The sequence below is a fragment of the Rhea pennata genome, chromosome 3, assembly GCF_028389875.1.
Source record: "Rhea pennata isolate bPtePen1 chromosome 3, bPtePen1.pri, whole genome shotgun sequence".
In the NCBI taxonomy this organism is placed as follows: Eukaryota; Metazoa; Chordata; class Aves; order Rheiformes; family Rheidae; genus Rhea; species Rhea pennata.
Genome location: NC_084665.1, coordinates 10,544,113 through 10,559,117, shown reverse-complemented (window position 1 = coordinate 10,559,117; position 15,005 = coordinate 10,544,113). Strand labels below are relative to the sequence as shown.

At 43.7% G+C, this 15,005-nt stretch overlaps 1 protein-coding gene across 4 annotated transcripts in view; it reads left to right on the top strand.

Moving 5' to 3' along the window:
* The window catches only part of PAK5 (p21 (RAC1) activated kinase 5), a 136,118-nt gene that overhangs the window by 98,299 nt on the left and 22,814 nt on the right, over window positions 1-15,005 (top strand). For all 4 annotated transcript variants that reach the window (XM_062571543.1, XM_062571542.1, XM_062571540.1 and 1 more), the window contains exon 3: window positions 6,564-7,361. In XM_062571543.1, coding sequence (XP_062427527.1) covers window positions 6,564-7,361 — 798 coding nt within the window. The remainder of the gene's footprint in view (window positions 1-6,563; window positions 7,362-15,005) is intronic.

Below are 15,005 nucleotides of genomic sequence, written 5' to 3'. Positions count from 1 at the left end.
CCTCCCGGGTGCTGAAATTAAACCTTTGAAGCCGTGTGCCTCTGGCCCTGGCGCTCGCAGCAGGCTTTCAGTCTGGGAGATTCTGGCCGTGGCTGTGGTCCTGCCCCATCTCTGGCTTATTTCTGCAGGTACCGTGCTGCTCAAGAAAGCTGTGGGACATTCACAAGCCCACCACACTCTCTGTAATAAATCCCTTCAGGGCAAGTTAGCGTGTCCCAACATAAATTTTGCTCTGTAGAACATCTTCTTTGATTTTATTTTTTAATTTTTGATACACCGTGGGCATTCTTAGAGAATAATTACTCTTATTACTCTGATAGAATGATACCTGCTTTGGGATTTTAATTTGGTTTTTAGGCTTAATAAATCGTGATGAATTGACTCTACCCACAGGGGAGGCGCTGTACTTTGGACTTGTATATAAACATCTTAAGCTCTGTTCAAATAGCAAAATACTGGCGAATATATAACATTTCACTGGGTCTCAGTGAAATACTCTAAATTATATACTGTGTGAACATTACCATACATTTGATAAGAACAATGCTAGCTGTTTCATTTAAGAAAACTATTACTGCTAAAACAAGCTCTGCTAGGCTGTCTGATTTAGCCATAGATGAATCTCACCAAGATATATTTCCTTCCATTTAAGGGAAGTGCTAAATTTAAAAACAAATCAAAGCAAAACAAAACCAAAAAAAAAGCACTGACAGTTCTGTGGAAAACGTTCATTGTCTTGAAATCATACTTTCTGTATTCTTTTACACCAAATTACTTTTGCATACTAATTTATTTTAATAATTTCAGTGACATGTCTTCGATGTCAGTAGTGACTGTGCTTCACCTACGTGGTTGCAGATTTCGGACAGAACTCTCACAGTATTGTAATTTAGATTTGCAATAAGATTGTGTGATAGACAGATAGATTTTTTCCTCCCTTTGCACTTAAAGCCCATGTTTATAGCAAGGAATTAAGTAGTGCCAGGGCTTGTAATCAGGCACTAGAATTAAATAATCTGTACTACTCAGTTGTTAAGATAGTCCCTTGCATGGTTGGTGTCCGGACCAAGCAGCATTCTCCTAAATGAATCCTGGGCACTGCGTGGGTGGTAGCACCCCGTAACCACACACATGGCTTCGGAGGCTGGGAGCGTTTAGCGGTGCGGACACAGCCCTTTCCTCACAGCCTTGGAGAATGATCCTGGGCCCTTCTGATTTGCTGGTAGAGAAGAGCCTGGAGCAAGGAGACATTTTGCACAGTTTTGGCAAAAGAAGGTTGGAGAAGAACTTGTAAATGCACTAATTTGATCGCCTCCAGTGTGATTGCTGTCATGGGCATTCCCAAAGGTTAGATGTGTTTGTTTCTCCGATGCAATTCTTCTCCTGAAATAGTTGATCCGTTCCAAGTCATCTCACACTGGACAGACACGAGGACAACTGAGTTGTCTCTTGGAGAGCCAGTGTATAAGACAGAGGAAACTGCAGACTTTTTTTCTTTGATTGGGGAACTTATGAATGAATGGGAATGAGGCTCAAGAGCTTTTAAAATCTTAATTCCCCTTAATTTCATCAATCTGTATAAGAAGGCACTGCAGTCACAAAGCTAATCAAGAATGCTTCATATGACTGGGTTTTCAATGGCAAATGCTCCTTTTAGAAAATTGAACTTTCCTACAAGACAGTTTTCGTGTTTGTGAAAAAATGCCCTTTTTTAATCTACATAATCAAAATGGTCACCCCCAGGCAGGCACCCATCTGCAGGAATTTCCTAAACTGTGTGTTTTTGTTATTGATGAATTCGCTAAGACAGAAACCTGCATTTTTGTTTGCTTTTCTAAAACGCCTTAGATCTGTGTTTTCCAAATCTGACCGCTGCCCAAATCTCACACAGCCGCAGCAGCAGCCATTCCCTTTCCCTCTGGATGTGTGCTTAGATACCTGTATGTGCTTCTTGTAGTCCCAAAATCCCATAGGCATCTTTATCTCAGATAACTGCTTTGAAGCAACATCTGTCTGAAGGAAAGGAGGGACAATTGCTCTTTTCTATAACCTAGGAGCTGTTAGGCTCCCAAAGGTTCCTTCTGCTCCGAGACCCTTCTGTGCATGCACAATGCAGGTTACTTCAGGAAACTTCTCCTTTGTGAAGGATGGTCCCAGAGAGATTATTAAACTGGCATTTTACTCTTTGGCACGCATTTACACAGGGGAAGTGGGATGGCAGTTGGGTATTTCAATCTTGTATTCAATTATAAGCATTTCATTGTTGAATGTGCTGTTTTATTATGTGATAATTAAATATGAATGATCACACAGTCATCCTGCCAAAAAGAGGCTGTAGCTTCACAAAACCAATTCCTCTCATCCTCCTGAATGACTTCAAAGTCGGAAGGAGTGATCTATTTGCTATTTCTTATTTTTTCTGTCCTATTGTTTCAGTATCGCCAGCTTCAAAATAGCAAACTAGGCAGGTAATTATGGACATAAATCAGAGCAGGGATCAATGTGAGGTCAGGATTGCTTTGCTTTCTGCTCAGCTTTACTGAGCTGTCGTTCTCTGAATAATGGAGAAGTAACGTTCTGTTAAGTTTGTGGAGATTCAGCAAAACAACAGCTGAAGCGGTGTGAGGAAGAAGGGCAGACGCTGCCGAAGACGAAACGGGCCTTTTTTTGTCCTGTCTCCTGGATGCACTGTGAACCTTTTGTGGGCAAAAAATGAGCAACGGCTCCAGGATTTAGAACTACCATGAGAGTATTTTCTAGTCATGCAATAGGCCCTTTTTGGAGGACCGTTTATATTCATCTCCTGCTCCTGCTGAAGACATCCATTTCTTTTTCTGACATGAGAATGGTGGAGCTGGGGGAAGTGTTTGTCAAAACTGCTTCCTAAATTGGAATTTCAACTTACCTGCATGTTTTTACATGTACATCTTTCCTAATGGGTTTTCTTTTTCACGGAAAGCTAATTATCTTAAAACCCAAAGTTGTCAGTCACGTCCCAGGTTTTTGACAGAAAGTGCTAGACTGCTTCACTGGACATGGCGAGAGCCTTGTCCAGCAGTGCCCAGGTGCCCCTTCCCAGGCTGGACACCAGGGCTGCCCAACATAGGAGAACCTGTGACCCTTATTAGAACCAGAGACCCATGATTTACGTGAGAGTTCCCATGAAACTCGCTGTGCCATTTCTTAATCCCATACTTTTTGAAAGTTTCAGCCATTTCTAAGAAGAAAGCTATAGAAAAAATATTATTTGGTTGGTGATAAAATGCATATAACCATTCTGTTGACAAAGTTGTAGCCCCAGCATAATTTTGAGCAGGGATTTGAGCAGCTGCATCATGCTGATGCCTGGAACATGATCTCCCCTGTTCACGTGAAACTCAGTGAAGTTGGGCAAAATTGTAACTTGTTTGTATGTATCTGCTGGGATTTGGTAGCTGAAATTCTCAGAAATTCCTGCTACACTGAGAATGCTGAAGCCTATGTATGAACAGCCTGTTCCTGCTCCATCCCGAGAGAGCAACTGAGCATTTCCCAGCCGAGGACTGTAGAGGCCAAAAGGCGTTTTTCTGACTCTTGCTCTTCATGAGGGCAGCTGCAGAGTCAGAGCCTAGAACTGAAGTGGTACATTTGCAGGTCAGCCCAGGACTTGGCCAGGAGAATAAGAGGCCGGCAATTTTAGAGCTTGCAGAGTAAATCAGGCCAAGGGATGTGAATTTTGGTGCCGTGTACCAGTTTATTGTTTGAGAAAATGCAGTGTTTTTTGATGTATGAATGAGGGGAAACAGTCCTCCCTGTTCTTGCACTTCTCACAGCCAACGTGGAGCCGTGGCTCCCAAGCAGAGGAGAAGAAACAGGGGAAGGCAGGAGCTGTAGAAGAAAGAAAGAAGATAGAGGGCAGGAGTACATAAGCAAAAAGCAGAAAGAGAGGACTTGGGAGATTAGATACAGAGGCAGACAGGGACTCGGAGAGACGGGCCATTAAACAGGCAGCAGGGTTCAAGAGCCGGGAGGGTGGCTCGGTCACACCATGGGCAAGACCTGAAGTGCGCATGTGTGAAACCAAGACTGTAAAGGCAACATTAGGATTCACCACCCAGGCCCTTTTTTGGCCTGTACGTCGCGTGATGCCACATCACAGCAAACGGCAGGATCGAGCACTGCACCAGAAGTGTGTAACATTCAACTTCATTTACTTGCAGGCTCTAAACAAATGAGCCATAGTTCTAGCAATAAGTCTCCTGGCTAAAATGCAAATACTTCAGTCAGACCAAACACAGAATGATTAAAAAACGTAAATAACACTGTGTTTGCCTGTCTGGACGTCAGTGTATTCTCTGCTTCATCGTCTTCCTGGAGGAGCACCTTTTGAATGGTGAGCTGATTAAAGCAGTTATCACGTAGGCGTTGTTTTATTCCTGGAACACTTTTCCGAATGCCTACAGCATGCCCAGCTTAGAAACGGCTATTCCACAGTCCCAGCACAGCCGACCCTTATTTTGTCAGTCCTGTACTGCATTTGCCAGCTCTACAGGATAACTATTTTGTGCACAGACTTGACAGATCAAAAATAAAGGCAGATCCTGTCGCTTTCAGACTGAGCAGTACCTTGTTTCTTTTGCAGTCCCTTACGCGCAAAGGGTGCTTGCTCACTCCTGATCCCCCTCTGGGCCACGTACGAATTCGGTGTGGGCTGGTAGGGTGTAAATGTGGAGCAATGTTCCCTGCTCGCTGTTTCCTGACAAGTTCTCCTTGGGAAGCAGAGACAGAGCAGCCTGTTGGGTCTCTTGGCTGGATGCAAAACATATTATTCTCTCCGCATGTTGCACCCCGGTCTCCGTGGTCTGGCCAGTCAGGGTACTTGGGAAAGGACTGCAAGTCCCCTTTTTGAAAGTACCTGTGCCAGCTAGGAGCCGGTGTGTCGTCAGACGTCTGTGAGGTTTATACTCCTCTCTGACACAGGGGCTGCTGAAAATTTTAACCTGTATCTTCTTTGGGTTTTCTGCAGATGGGTGATACTCAGTTCCAGTTCCCTCCTCGTGCTGGTCGCCGAATCCCCGGCCGCGCAAAGGGCCGACGGGCGTCACTAGTGCGGCTGCCGCGCCTGGCAGGGTCCTGCTGAGCACAAGGCTGGAAGTTCAGGGCTTCGTCCCCTTGGGTCTTGAAAACCTCAGGGATGGAGCAATCTGTTCTAGTGCTTAATTATTCTTACAGCGATGAGTTTTCTACTTTTTGGCCAGTGATCACTGCAGCCGCTGGCCAGCACTCAGCAGGGGGTCTCTGACCCAGGCCCGCTGCGGGCTCGCATGGGCCACCACCACCGGGCTATGTTCTGGAGGGCACATGGAGCTCAGCTGCTGGCAACAACAGGGCCCAAAATGCCTGAATCTGTTTAAGAATTAGGCAAGTTAAATAAGATATAACCCCAGATATTTAATTACAGTGTATCAGCAAAGCAAATGTATTTTCACTTGAGCTGTGCTGATTTATGGTCCTGGTCCTTAATCTGTATATTTGATTCTTACGGGATGTTTATAAACATGAAACAACACTCAATGGAAGTCAACTGCTGAAAAAATGTAATCACATGTTACAATCTTTAGATGATACTGGCTAAAATAGTAAATCTTCCGTGAACAAGGGCAGAACTCCAGCACTGCTCACTTCACATCCGCCAGGAGGACCAGTCTTGGACAGAAATGAGTAGGGATGGACTGAGGGTGTGAGGCACTTAGTGAAAGAGTTCACTGTTTTTTGTGCTCTGAAGCCCTTCTTCATCTAGAGGCATGACATCTAAAGAGGAGGAAGGATTTGATGACCTTGCAGTATTAGGATATGAGTAGGGCCCCCACAGCTGCCACCACTTGGGATCCATAATGTGGATGTCCTAAAGCCATGGCTGTGTGCAGTGGGTTGCTGGATGCTGTGTATTGCAGGAAGGAGAAGTTGTTAGGTGTTATTCTTTCCCTTTCCCTCACCTGCCTGTAATCTTAACTTAGAGGTAATTCCTGGTGGTAATTCTGTTACACGTGAACATACTGTTTTGTAAAAAAAAAAAAAAAAAAAATCTGATAATCCATATGCTACTTTCCAAAATGTAGAAATAAGTAAAGACCACTGAATGATTTTCTTTTAGCTTAGCCATACTCTGTAAATCAGACTCAACCTACCAGCTTCACTTAGTGTAGACAAGTGAATAATAGCAAATTTAATTATACCAAGTTTTCAAAAAACAACCAGTGATTTTAGGTGCCTCCATTTTTGACTGCTGAACACCCACTCTTGAATCAGGCTTTTTAAAAGTGTCTCCAGGGTGCATGTCAAAGCTCAGCTTATGGTGTACATAAAATTTAACCCATGCTTGTTCCTTTATTTCGGCATGCCCTACTGTAAGTATTTCTTGAGATTTTCCTAGCAATAATTTTTTGTTAGATACGTGACTGAAGAATGTAACACATCACTACATATGTTTTTGGGTGAATCATAGTGTTTTCCTTTTCAGTGGTTTTATTGGTCAGGTATTAAATGAAAGTCAGTATTTAATCAAAGCAATTTTTTATTCCCAGACTATTGTTAGAGGAAATAAACCTCGAAAGGATACTTCAATCAATGGCCTGCTAGAAGAATTTGACAATATCTCAGTGACACGATCTAATTCCCTACGGAAGGAAAGTCCTCCCACCCACCATCAAGGGAATTCGAACCATGTGCAGAGGCACCAGGAGGAAAACGGTTATATCACATACTCTCAATATTCCAGTGAGTCAGATACTACTACAGACTATGTCATGGAAAAATATAGAGACAAGGCTCTTTATGGGGAAGAGCTAGACAGATACTACAAAGGTAGTTATGGGACAAAGCAAAATGGACACATGATGAAAATGACTGCCAGAGACATCTATTACTCAGAAGTTAAACCCCTGAAATCAGACATCTCAAGGTTCCTTCCAGATTATCATACGCACATGGAAGCAAAAACAAGACCAATTGAATACAGTGGCCTAAAGCTGGAGTATCAGAGGATTCCTGGTGGATCCTCACTAGACTATGGAGATCCCTTCCCTTATGCTCCCTCACGAACGTCAGTGCAAAGCGAGTGCTCGAAGGAGAGGCTTGAGTACAGTGACAGCGACTGGGGAAACGGATCAGGCAAGGACGAGTATGACAAAAGGCCAAAGTCGTCATACGTAAACCCGGCAAGTCCACAGCCAGCCATGAGACAGAGATCCAGGTCAGGCTCTGGTCTGCAGGAGCCAGCCATGCCCTATGGAACAAGTGCTTTTAAAGCGAACCAACAAGGACACTCGTACAGCTCCTACACCTACCCTCGCTTGTCTGAAACTGCGGCAGGCATCCCAAAGGTAACGTTAACGCTCCCGCTCGCAGCCATCCCAGGGCAGGGACTGACCCCTGCAAAACGGGAGCGCAGAAAGCTGCGTGCAAGGACCCACGCTTGGGCACATAAGTCAACATGACCTGAAGCATGCTGCCTGAAGCTCCCGGTAACTTCACTGGGAGCAACAAGTCCATGGCTCAACCCATGGGTGTGAAAATGTATCTGCTTTTACCTGTGTGTCTGAAAATGGATTTAGGGGACTAGTGGATTTAGGATGTTTATTTAGAGACAGATTTTGAAATGCCTGCCTGCCACTGATTTTCCGTGGGATTTCCAAATACCCAAGCTTTACAGAACTTTTTGTAGTGCTGGAAATATGTATGCCAATGTAGATCTTGGTAGGAGCTGAGAAATTTGCCGAGTTTGAATACCAGATTCTTCTATATTTGATTTTTTTTTATTTGTATCTTTCTGTTACTTAGAAAATTGTGCCTGTTCTGCCACAGAAACAGTCACAAATTCAGTGCATCTGTTAGGCAGAAGAGCCTTCTGTAGTTAATTCAACAGGTATCAAGTCACATAACTACTGAAGACAGGCTAGCTAGCCTCAAGGATGACATGTCTGCATTTTAAGTCTGTATTGGTATTACAGGTTTTATTAACCCTTTGCCACTAATGAGAACAGATATCTACCCCCTCTGCTTCTTTTTTTAAATGCTGAAATAAAATCAAAGAAGCTTATCTCACCCAAGACATTTTTTGTACAGTTAAAAAGGTCAAGATGCTGAAAAGCAGTTCTGCCATGCTACCTGTAAGCAGTACCTCTGTAGAAATTTTGACCTGCTCTGCTTTTTCTAAATCACATGAGGGATATTACTCATACAAGCTATCCAGCTCTTGGGAAGCTGGCCTATCGTATTGCTAATCGTTTGCCATTTTGCTCAGCTAGGGGAAGAATTCTCTTCTTACATATCTAGTCATATAGTTACAGTGATGACCTGCTTAAACGTATAATATTCTGCAAGAGATGGGTTTTTTCAGTGTAAATTGCATTGAACATTACTGAATTCCCCTAGCAACAGCAGCACAGACTGCTCCTGCCCTGTGCAGGCCCAGAGATTATAGTTCGTTTTCCTAGGGCTGAAATGTTCCTGGGTTATCTCGACTTAGCGAATGTTTTGAAGTAGGCAGCTTGTCAAGTGGTGAGAGCTATTCTGCTGTTTAATAATGATATGAACATTACATTTTATTACTCTGGGTAGGCTGGGCTGTCCAACTGCAGAACGAGAAGTTGTCCAGATAAGTGATAACCATATGCCAGAGTCCTGTGACGATCTTGCTTGCTTTGATTTTGGCTGCTTTGCTCATTCTGTGGTGCAGAGTTATCATTAGTGCCCTGTGGTCGAGTCTTCCAGATTGCATTCAATCACAGATCTGGGCTTTTGAGTTTGAGGACAAATCTTGCCACGGGGGTAGAAGAATATTGTCATTACCAAGTCTCTCCTCTTGCCTTTTCTGAGCTCACAGTTTGCGAAGCAATGCGTGTGTTGAGTTAGGGGGGCTGATCCCAACAGACTGACTTAGCAGTGTGAGCCCCAGCCACTTGCACGGAAGAAGAAGAAAGTTAACACCATCTGGGTGGTGGTAGTGAGGCTTTGGAGGTGTCGAGCGCAAGAAAATCCTTAAGGCTGCTTGAGAAGTAACGTCGGTTTCTGAGCCTCCCTTGAGTGTGGTAGCTAGAGCTCGTGCTTTAGGAGCACACCAGCGCGTTTTGTTCTCCCTATGGGACGGATGTGAGACAACTTGGGAATGTCGAATGGGTGGATGTGTCAATGGATGGATACCTTCATGTGAGAGGAGAGCTCTCTCCAGAAGGTTTCCCTGCAGGCTGACAGCTCTGCAAAAATAAAAGTAAGGTGGAATTCAGCTGACTAAATGCAGAAGTCCCTGTCCATTGCTGATCTCCAGGGGCCCTCTTCTGCTCCCCAGCCACCCTGCTGAGGGGCCGAAGCCTCCCTGAAGTCTTACCTTAGATTTGCCAACTTTTAGGCAACTGAACAGTATCACGATCCAATAAGTTAACCAACATGTACAAAATGAAAGGTACTTCTCAGAAAGCCAGCTGTCACCATGAGTAGATCCCAGGCTTCCAGGAGAGCAGGCCAATGCCCCGTACATTAGGCTTCCCATCTACTCCTGTAGCAGATACTGTGGAGCCACACACCTCTCACCCAGGGCAAGTTAGGGGCAGAGATTTTCAGATGCCTGGCTCAAGACTTTCAAGAGAGATCAAGTTCTCCGATGGCAAATGCTAAGTGTTTTCTGAAAAATAGACCCACTGAAGATATCTGAAACCAGGCACCCAGAATATCATTCACTTTGGAAGCCTTCAGCACAATTTATATGCAGCAGCTTTTGCTGTTTTTCTCAGTCCTCAGACAGCAAAAGTGAACTTGAGAATTAAAACAGTTCTCAAGGGGGGGGGAATGTATATTCTTTGATAATATATCAAATAAAGGAATTTATTTTGAAAATTCATCTTTAGTGCATTAAAAAACAACTACTGAGATGTGAATTCTGGACGTTATGAGGAAAGCTTTGGACAGGCTATCAATCATTTCCTTCATTTAAAACAATCATTTTGTCAGAATTTAGTTTGGATAGAAAGTAGAAGGACAAATCCACTGAAAATCCATAAACTCCCCTGTGCTTGATCCTGCAAGTTTTACAACATTCAGTCGGGCTGAAGATTGAGGTATGTTTTATGGGACCCAGAGCGCTACAGACACTTTGAAAAATAACCTGTTAAAATGCAGTAACAACTTTAGAAAAAAATGCAAGATTCATTGTTAGCTGTTTCTCTCCCTAGACCGTCAAAAACACTCCCACACCCTCAGTATACTGAAACTTGATGATTCACTGTTATATGCAGCAATTTCAATTCCCAAACCCATCCACAGCTCCTGGAAGTGATAGCAGTTTCTTGTCTTGGATGATTGCTAAAGAGTTTTTTTTTCAGGGAGGCATTAGTAAGATAATGGTTCATTCAATGAGTTTACTAAATGAGAATCAGGTCTCAAATCAGATATTTTACAAATGAGATTGGCTTTAAACTATAATTAAAAGAGGAAAAAGTAAGCATTGAAAAAGTCTGCAGACAATTACATGGCTTAAAAATACATTTAACAAAGATATACATTTCAGCTTGTAAGTCTGAAGAGGACGCTTGGTTCAGTAATATTTGCAGCTGATGTATCAGATAAATCAAATTTATACTCTATTTCATCATCAGTGACTTCAGTGGTGTTACATCAGAAGACTTTTGACCCGTTGAGTTTAACGGCAGCAGCGTCGCGGTGGGATCTTTGAGGATATAGCGTTGCACGTAGGAGGCTAAGGGTGACCAGCCTAGGTTCAGATCTGGTTCCCTCTCGGTTCGCCCCCCGTTTTATTCACCTGATCTTCTGTTCCTTTAACACGTGCGCAGCGTTACAGCACGCGCCTGCGTCCAGACAGAGCCTGCTGTGGTACCCTTTGGACACAGAGATCGTATTCCGTTTTGCTCAAAGGAATCTCATCGATACTGTCACACTTCTTTGACTTAACCTGCTGCCTTTCTGCCTGTGTCAAACCCGTGCCACCATGTTCTGGGTCTGCATATTGTATTACGGTTTTTGTCTACTGCTGCACGTTCTGTACTGCGTATTTTTCTTTTATCCTCCTCCTCGTCACAGGCAGTGCTCTTAACCTTTTGCATTTGGTCGTGTGACTTTAAAGCTCCTTTCACGTGACACCCTGTCGTTTTTCAGTAGTGTATCTCTGTGAGTCTTTGCTGTGCCACCTCCCAGGAGGCCGTGATTTCTGCTCTCTCTTTTGCTACCCTCATATCAACAAGAGTCTCCATCTAACCTGACTGTTCCTCACACCTCCTTGCTTTCCTGGCTTAAACAGAGTCCTATGCAATTTGCAGATACTCCGTACCAGGTGGATGTTTCCAGGCTGGCAGAGGCAGAGCCAAGCCCTTGCTATAAGAATATCTTTCTTTTTTTGCTCTTTTCTCTTCCACATACCAAAAGCTGTCCATGAATGCTGTCCAGTATCAGTGTGCATGGATCTGGGAGCTTTTCAGAGATTCCTTCTGGCAAAGCCTGAGAAAATAGCCTTTTCTTTTGCAATCTATGTGTGGTTTACAGGCCATCTCTTCTACATGTCCATATGTCAGTGGGTTTAACATGCACCATGGACACAGATTTTTTCCCAGTACACTGCAGAAGTCCCTTCCACCTCCTCCCTGACAGCCCACTTCTCATCTGGTAGGAAGTTCATCTACCCACATCTTTCGTGCTAGGAAAGCATCCCTTGCAAGCACTAAATATCTCCAGTTTCTCTTGACTGGTGAGTTACCTCTGCAAATTGAGAACTCAACACATTGAAACCTCCTTTATGTTTATTGAAAGGTGACCCTGCCGCGCGAGGGATTTGCTGCTCTCCTGCAGGGATCTGTGCTCCTGGTGCTATCAGCTCTCAAAGGGCTGCAGCTACCACTTCTTAAGCAGTTTGTCTTGCTGGCGCTAGCGCTCTTGGCGGCTGCAGCTCATCTGGTGACACCTCACATGGATAAAAGATTTGCTCAAGCAAACTGCATTATTGGATAAGATATCCCTTGCAGATAAGCAGATGTTTCCACCTAATGTAATACAAAATGGACCTCGCTGCCATCAGAGCAGAAACTGAAGTGAGTTTGGATGCTGTGTTATATCCACCTTTTAACAACAAAAGACCTGGCTGCTGAAGTGGCCGTGTATGGATTTGAGTAATGCTGTGAGTCAGTGAAGCAGCCCACGGCGCAGCAGAAGTGTGTTTCATTGGCACTGCAGTGCTGTGATGGATTTCATGTCAGAGCTTAATCTGCTCTGGTGACCTGATCTTGAATGAGAGCAGGGTTGTTTTTCTTTCCTTTGTAGTATTTGAAGAATTTCCTTTCAGTAGTTAATTGCATACTATAATAGAATTATTTGTGGAGTAATGTACATTTGATTTTGCAGTGATGTGAGGAACTGTGGTAGAATGCAACTTAGGAGGAGAGGTTAAGCTGATTCAATCATTTTATCTCCTGTATTTCTGTAATATTTCTTGGTATTTGAGAGGTGAATGGTTTTAAGTTTTACTGCAAATCAGTTATAAAATGCTAACTATAAAAAGCTTTTAGAAATTCTTGGCAAGGACCCGGGGAGAGGGGAGAATTCAGTGTATTTTGAGCCCCTGAATTTTCATTCTAAAATTTTACAGTGAAATTTGCTTTTGCCAACATATTAAGCATAGAAGATGCTCAGATACTTTAGGCATGGGTGAAACCCAGTCTCAAACAATTAATTAATGTGGATTTATTTAGCCAAAACTTCCAGACTAGATTTCCCCCTCTCAATGTAAAAAATACTGTTGTATGTGGATCTATGTAAACAGATATATAGGACAGAACTAAATTGAGTTTCTCTCTCTCCCCTGAACTATCTGAGCACTTTTCTGTGTTAATTAGTTTGGCAAATGTACTGTCCTTTATGAAATTCATGTCTCTGACCCCTTTTTATTTTATAGGTACCTCTGCTTAAAGGATTAAGTTGAAATTACGACTGTAATTGTTTGTGTCTTTTGCTCATACAAAAATAATGTCTGCGGAGGTTGCTATGCAATACTGTTGTGTTTTGGATGCTTGCACCATATGGCTGAGGATAGCTGTCACTTTGCAAGTCCCGCATTGGAGCAGGATCCAGTTTCACATTTCGGAGAGGAATCTGTAAGCAGCCCTTCCGCAGGGGCATTTCCTCCTGCCTTTCACACTTCATCTCAAGTGAAAATTTGGGCACGTCCAGCTCACATGTGATGCTGGAAACCACTGATATAATATTGCACTTGGAGGCTTTTCTCCCCGCCACCGACTAGACTTCAGCTAGAAACTCCTCCTCACTGTGCGGCAGGCTACAGTGATAAATTGATGCTGCGGCAGATTTTTTTTTTTTTTTTTTTGCAGTCTTAGCATAAAACGGTCAAATGATGTTCCACTGCAGAATTCAATTTCACAGTTCAGTTGGGTCCTTGATTACACTGCCAAATTCAGATTAATGTGCATTTAACTAACATGGATCAGGGACTCCTGGCCGACAGCCAGCAGCAATAGTAGCAACTGCGAGCTGCGCGGAGTTCTGTGCTCTGTCCACCCCGTGCACCGCCAGTGAAATATTGATTGATTAAATGAATTCATTGCCATAATTATTTGTAATTGTGCTACATCATGAGCCTGTGTCTAACCATCCCCCATCATGCCCCCCCCCCCGCCCCTCACCCCCCGGGATATTCCACACACTGTCAGGAGCTACATATGTTATATCATAAATGTGGAGATGTTCTTTTTTGGAAAATTTTTGAATTATAGGGGGAAGGTGAGATTTTTTGCCTTTTACCTTTTTATTTTAAGTTTGGATAGAGACAAACTATTGAGCAAGTATCTTGTTTGAAAATGCAACATATTCATTTGCTTTCACTGTAAGAAGTTTAGAAAAGCTTAAGAGAATAAAAAGAAGAAAGGAACCTGTAAATGAAAAAAGCCTCCCATGGAGGTAATTTCCTCTGCAATTGTCTCTGATTTCAGATGAAAATTAGTGGTTTTGTGACACTGCAGTTAAGTAGTTTGTCACTCTGGAAAATGATTTAAGAAATGGTAAATTGAATTAGTCTCCTCATTGTGCTTTGCTTGAAGGAAGTCCCTGTAAAAACTCCAAAACCCAGCTCTCATTTCAAATAGGTTACATGCTCACCTAATCATAACTCTCAGTGTTGTACTCCTTCACAGGTAAAACTCTAGCTTGAGTTTCCGTTGCGGCTGTGCTGGTGTTTGCTTCATCCCTTGCAGTACTCTGCCCGTATTGCGGTAGTAATGCAGTTGGTAAGGATTATGCTGGTATTGCTCTGGGTTGTAGAGGCGGGGAGGACCCCTGAGGAGGCTGAGCGTGTTAGTCAATGTGCTGTTGTCATTTTAAGCTGTATAAGGCTAGGAAGGAAAAAAAGGGAGGAGGACAGAAATGAGGGCTGCATCTGTTGTGCAGTACTCCATAAAGCACATTATGGTGTTGGCCAGTACAGGCCCACACCAGGACAGGCTGAGGGCTGATCTGCTGGAAAGCAGCTCTGCAGAGAAGGACCTGGGGTCCTGGTGGACAGCAAGTTGACCGTGAGCCAGCAATGTGCCTTTGCGGCAAAGGCAGCCAATGGTCTCCTGGGGTGCATTAGGAAGAGCATTGCCAGTAGGTTGAGGGAGGTGATCCTGCCCCTCTACTCAGCCCTGGTGAGGCCACACCTGGACTGCTCTGTCCCTTCTTCTTCAGGGCTCCCCAGTACAGGAGAGACAGGGAACTACTGGACCATATCTAGCAGAGTGCTACTGAGATGATGAGAGGGCTGGAGTATCTCTCGTGTGAGGAAAGGTTGAGAGAGCTTATCATAGAGAAGACTGAGAGGGGATCTTGTCAATGTGTGTAAGTATCTGAAAGGAGGGTGTAAAGAGGATGGGGCCAGCCTATTTTCAGTGGTGCCCAGTGACAGAACGAGAGGCAGTGGGCACAAACTGAAACACAGGAATGTTTGGTCTGAACATAAGAAAAATTTGCTTTACTGA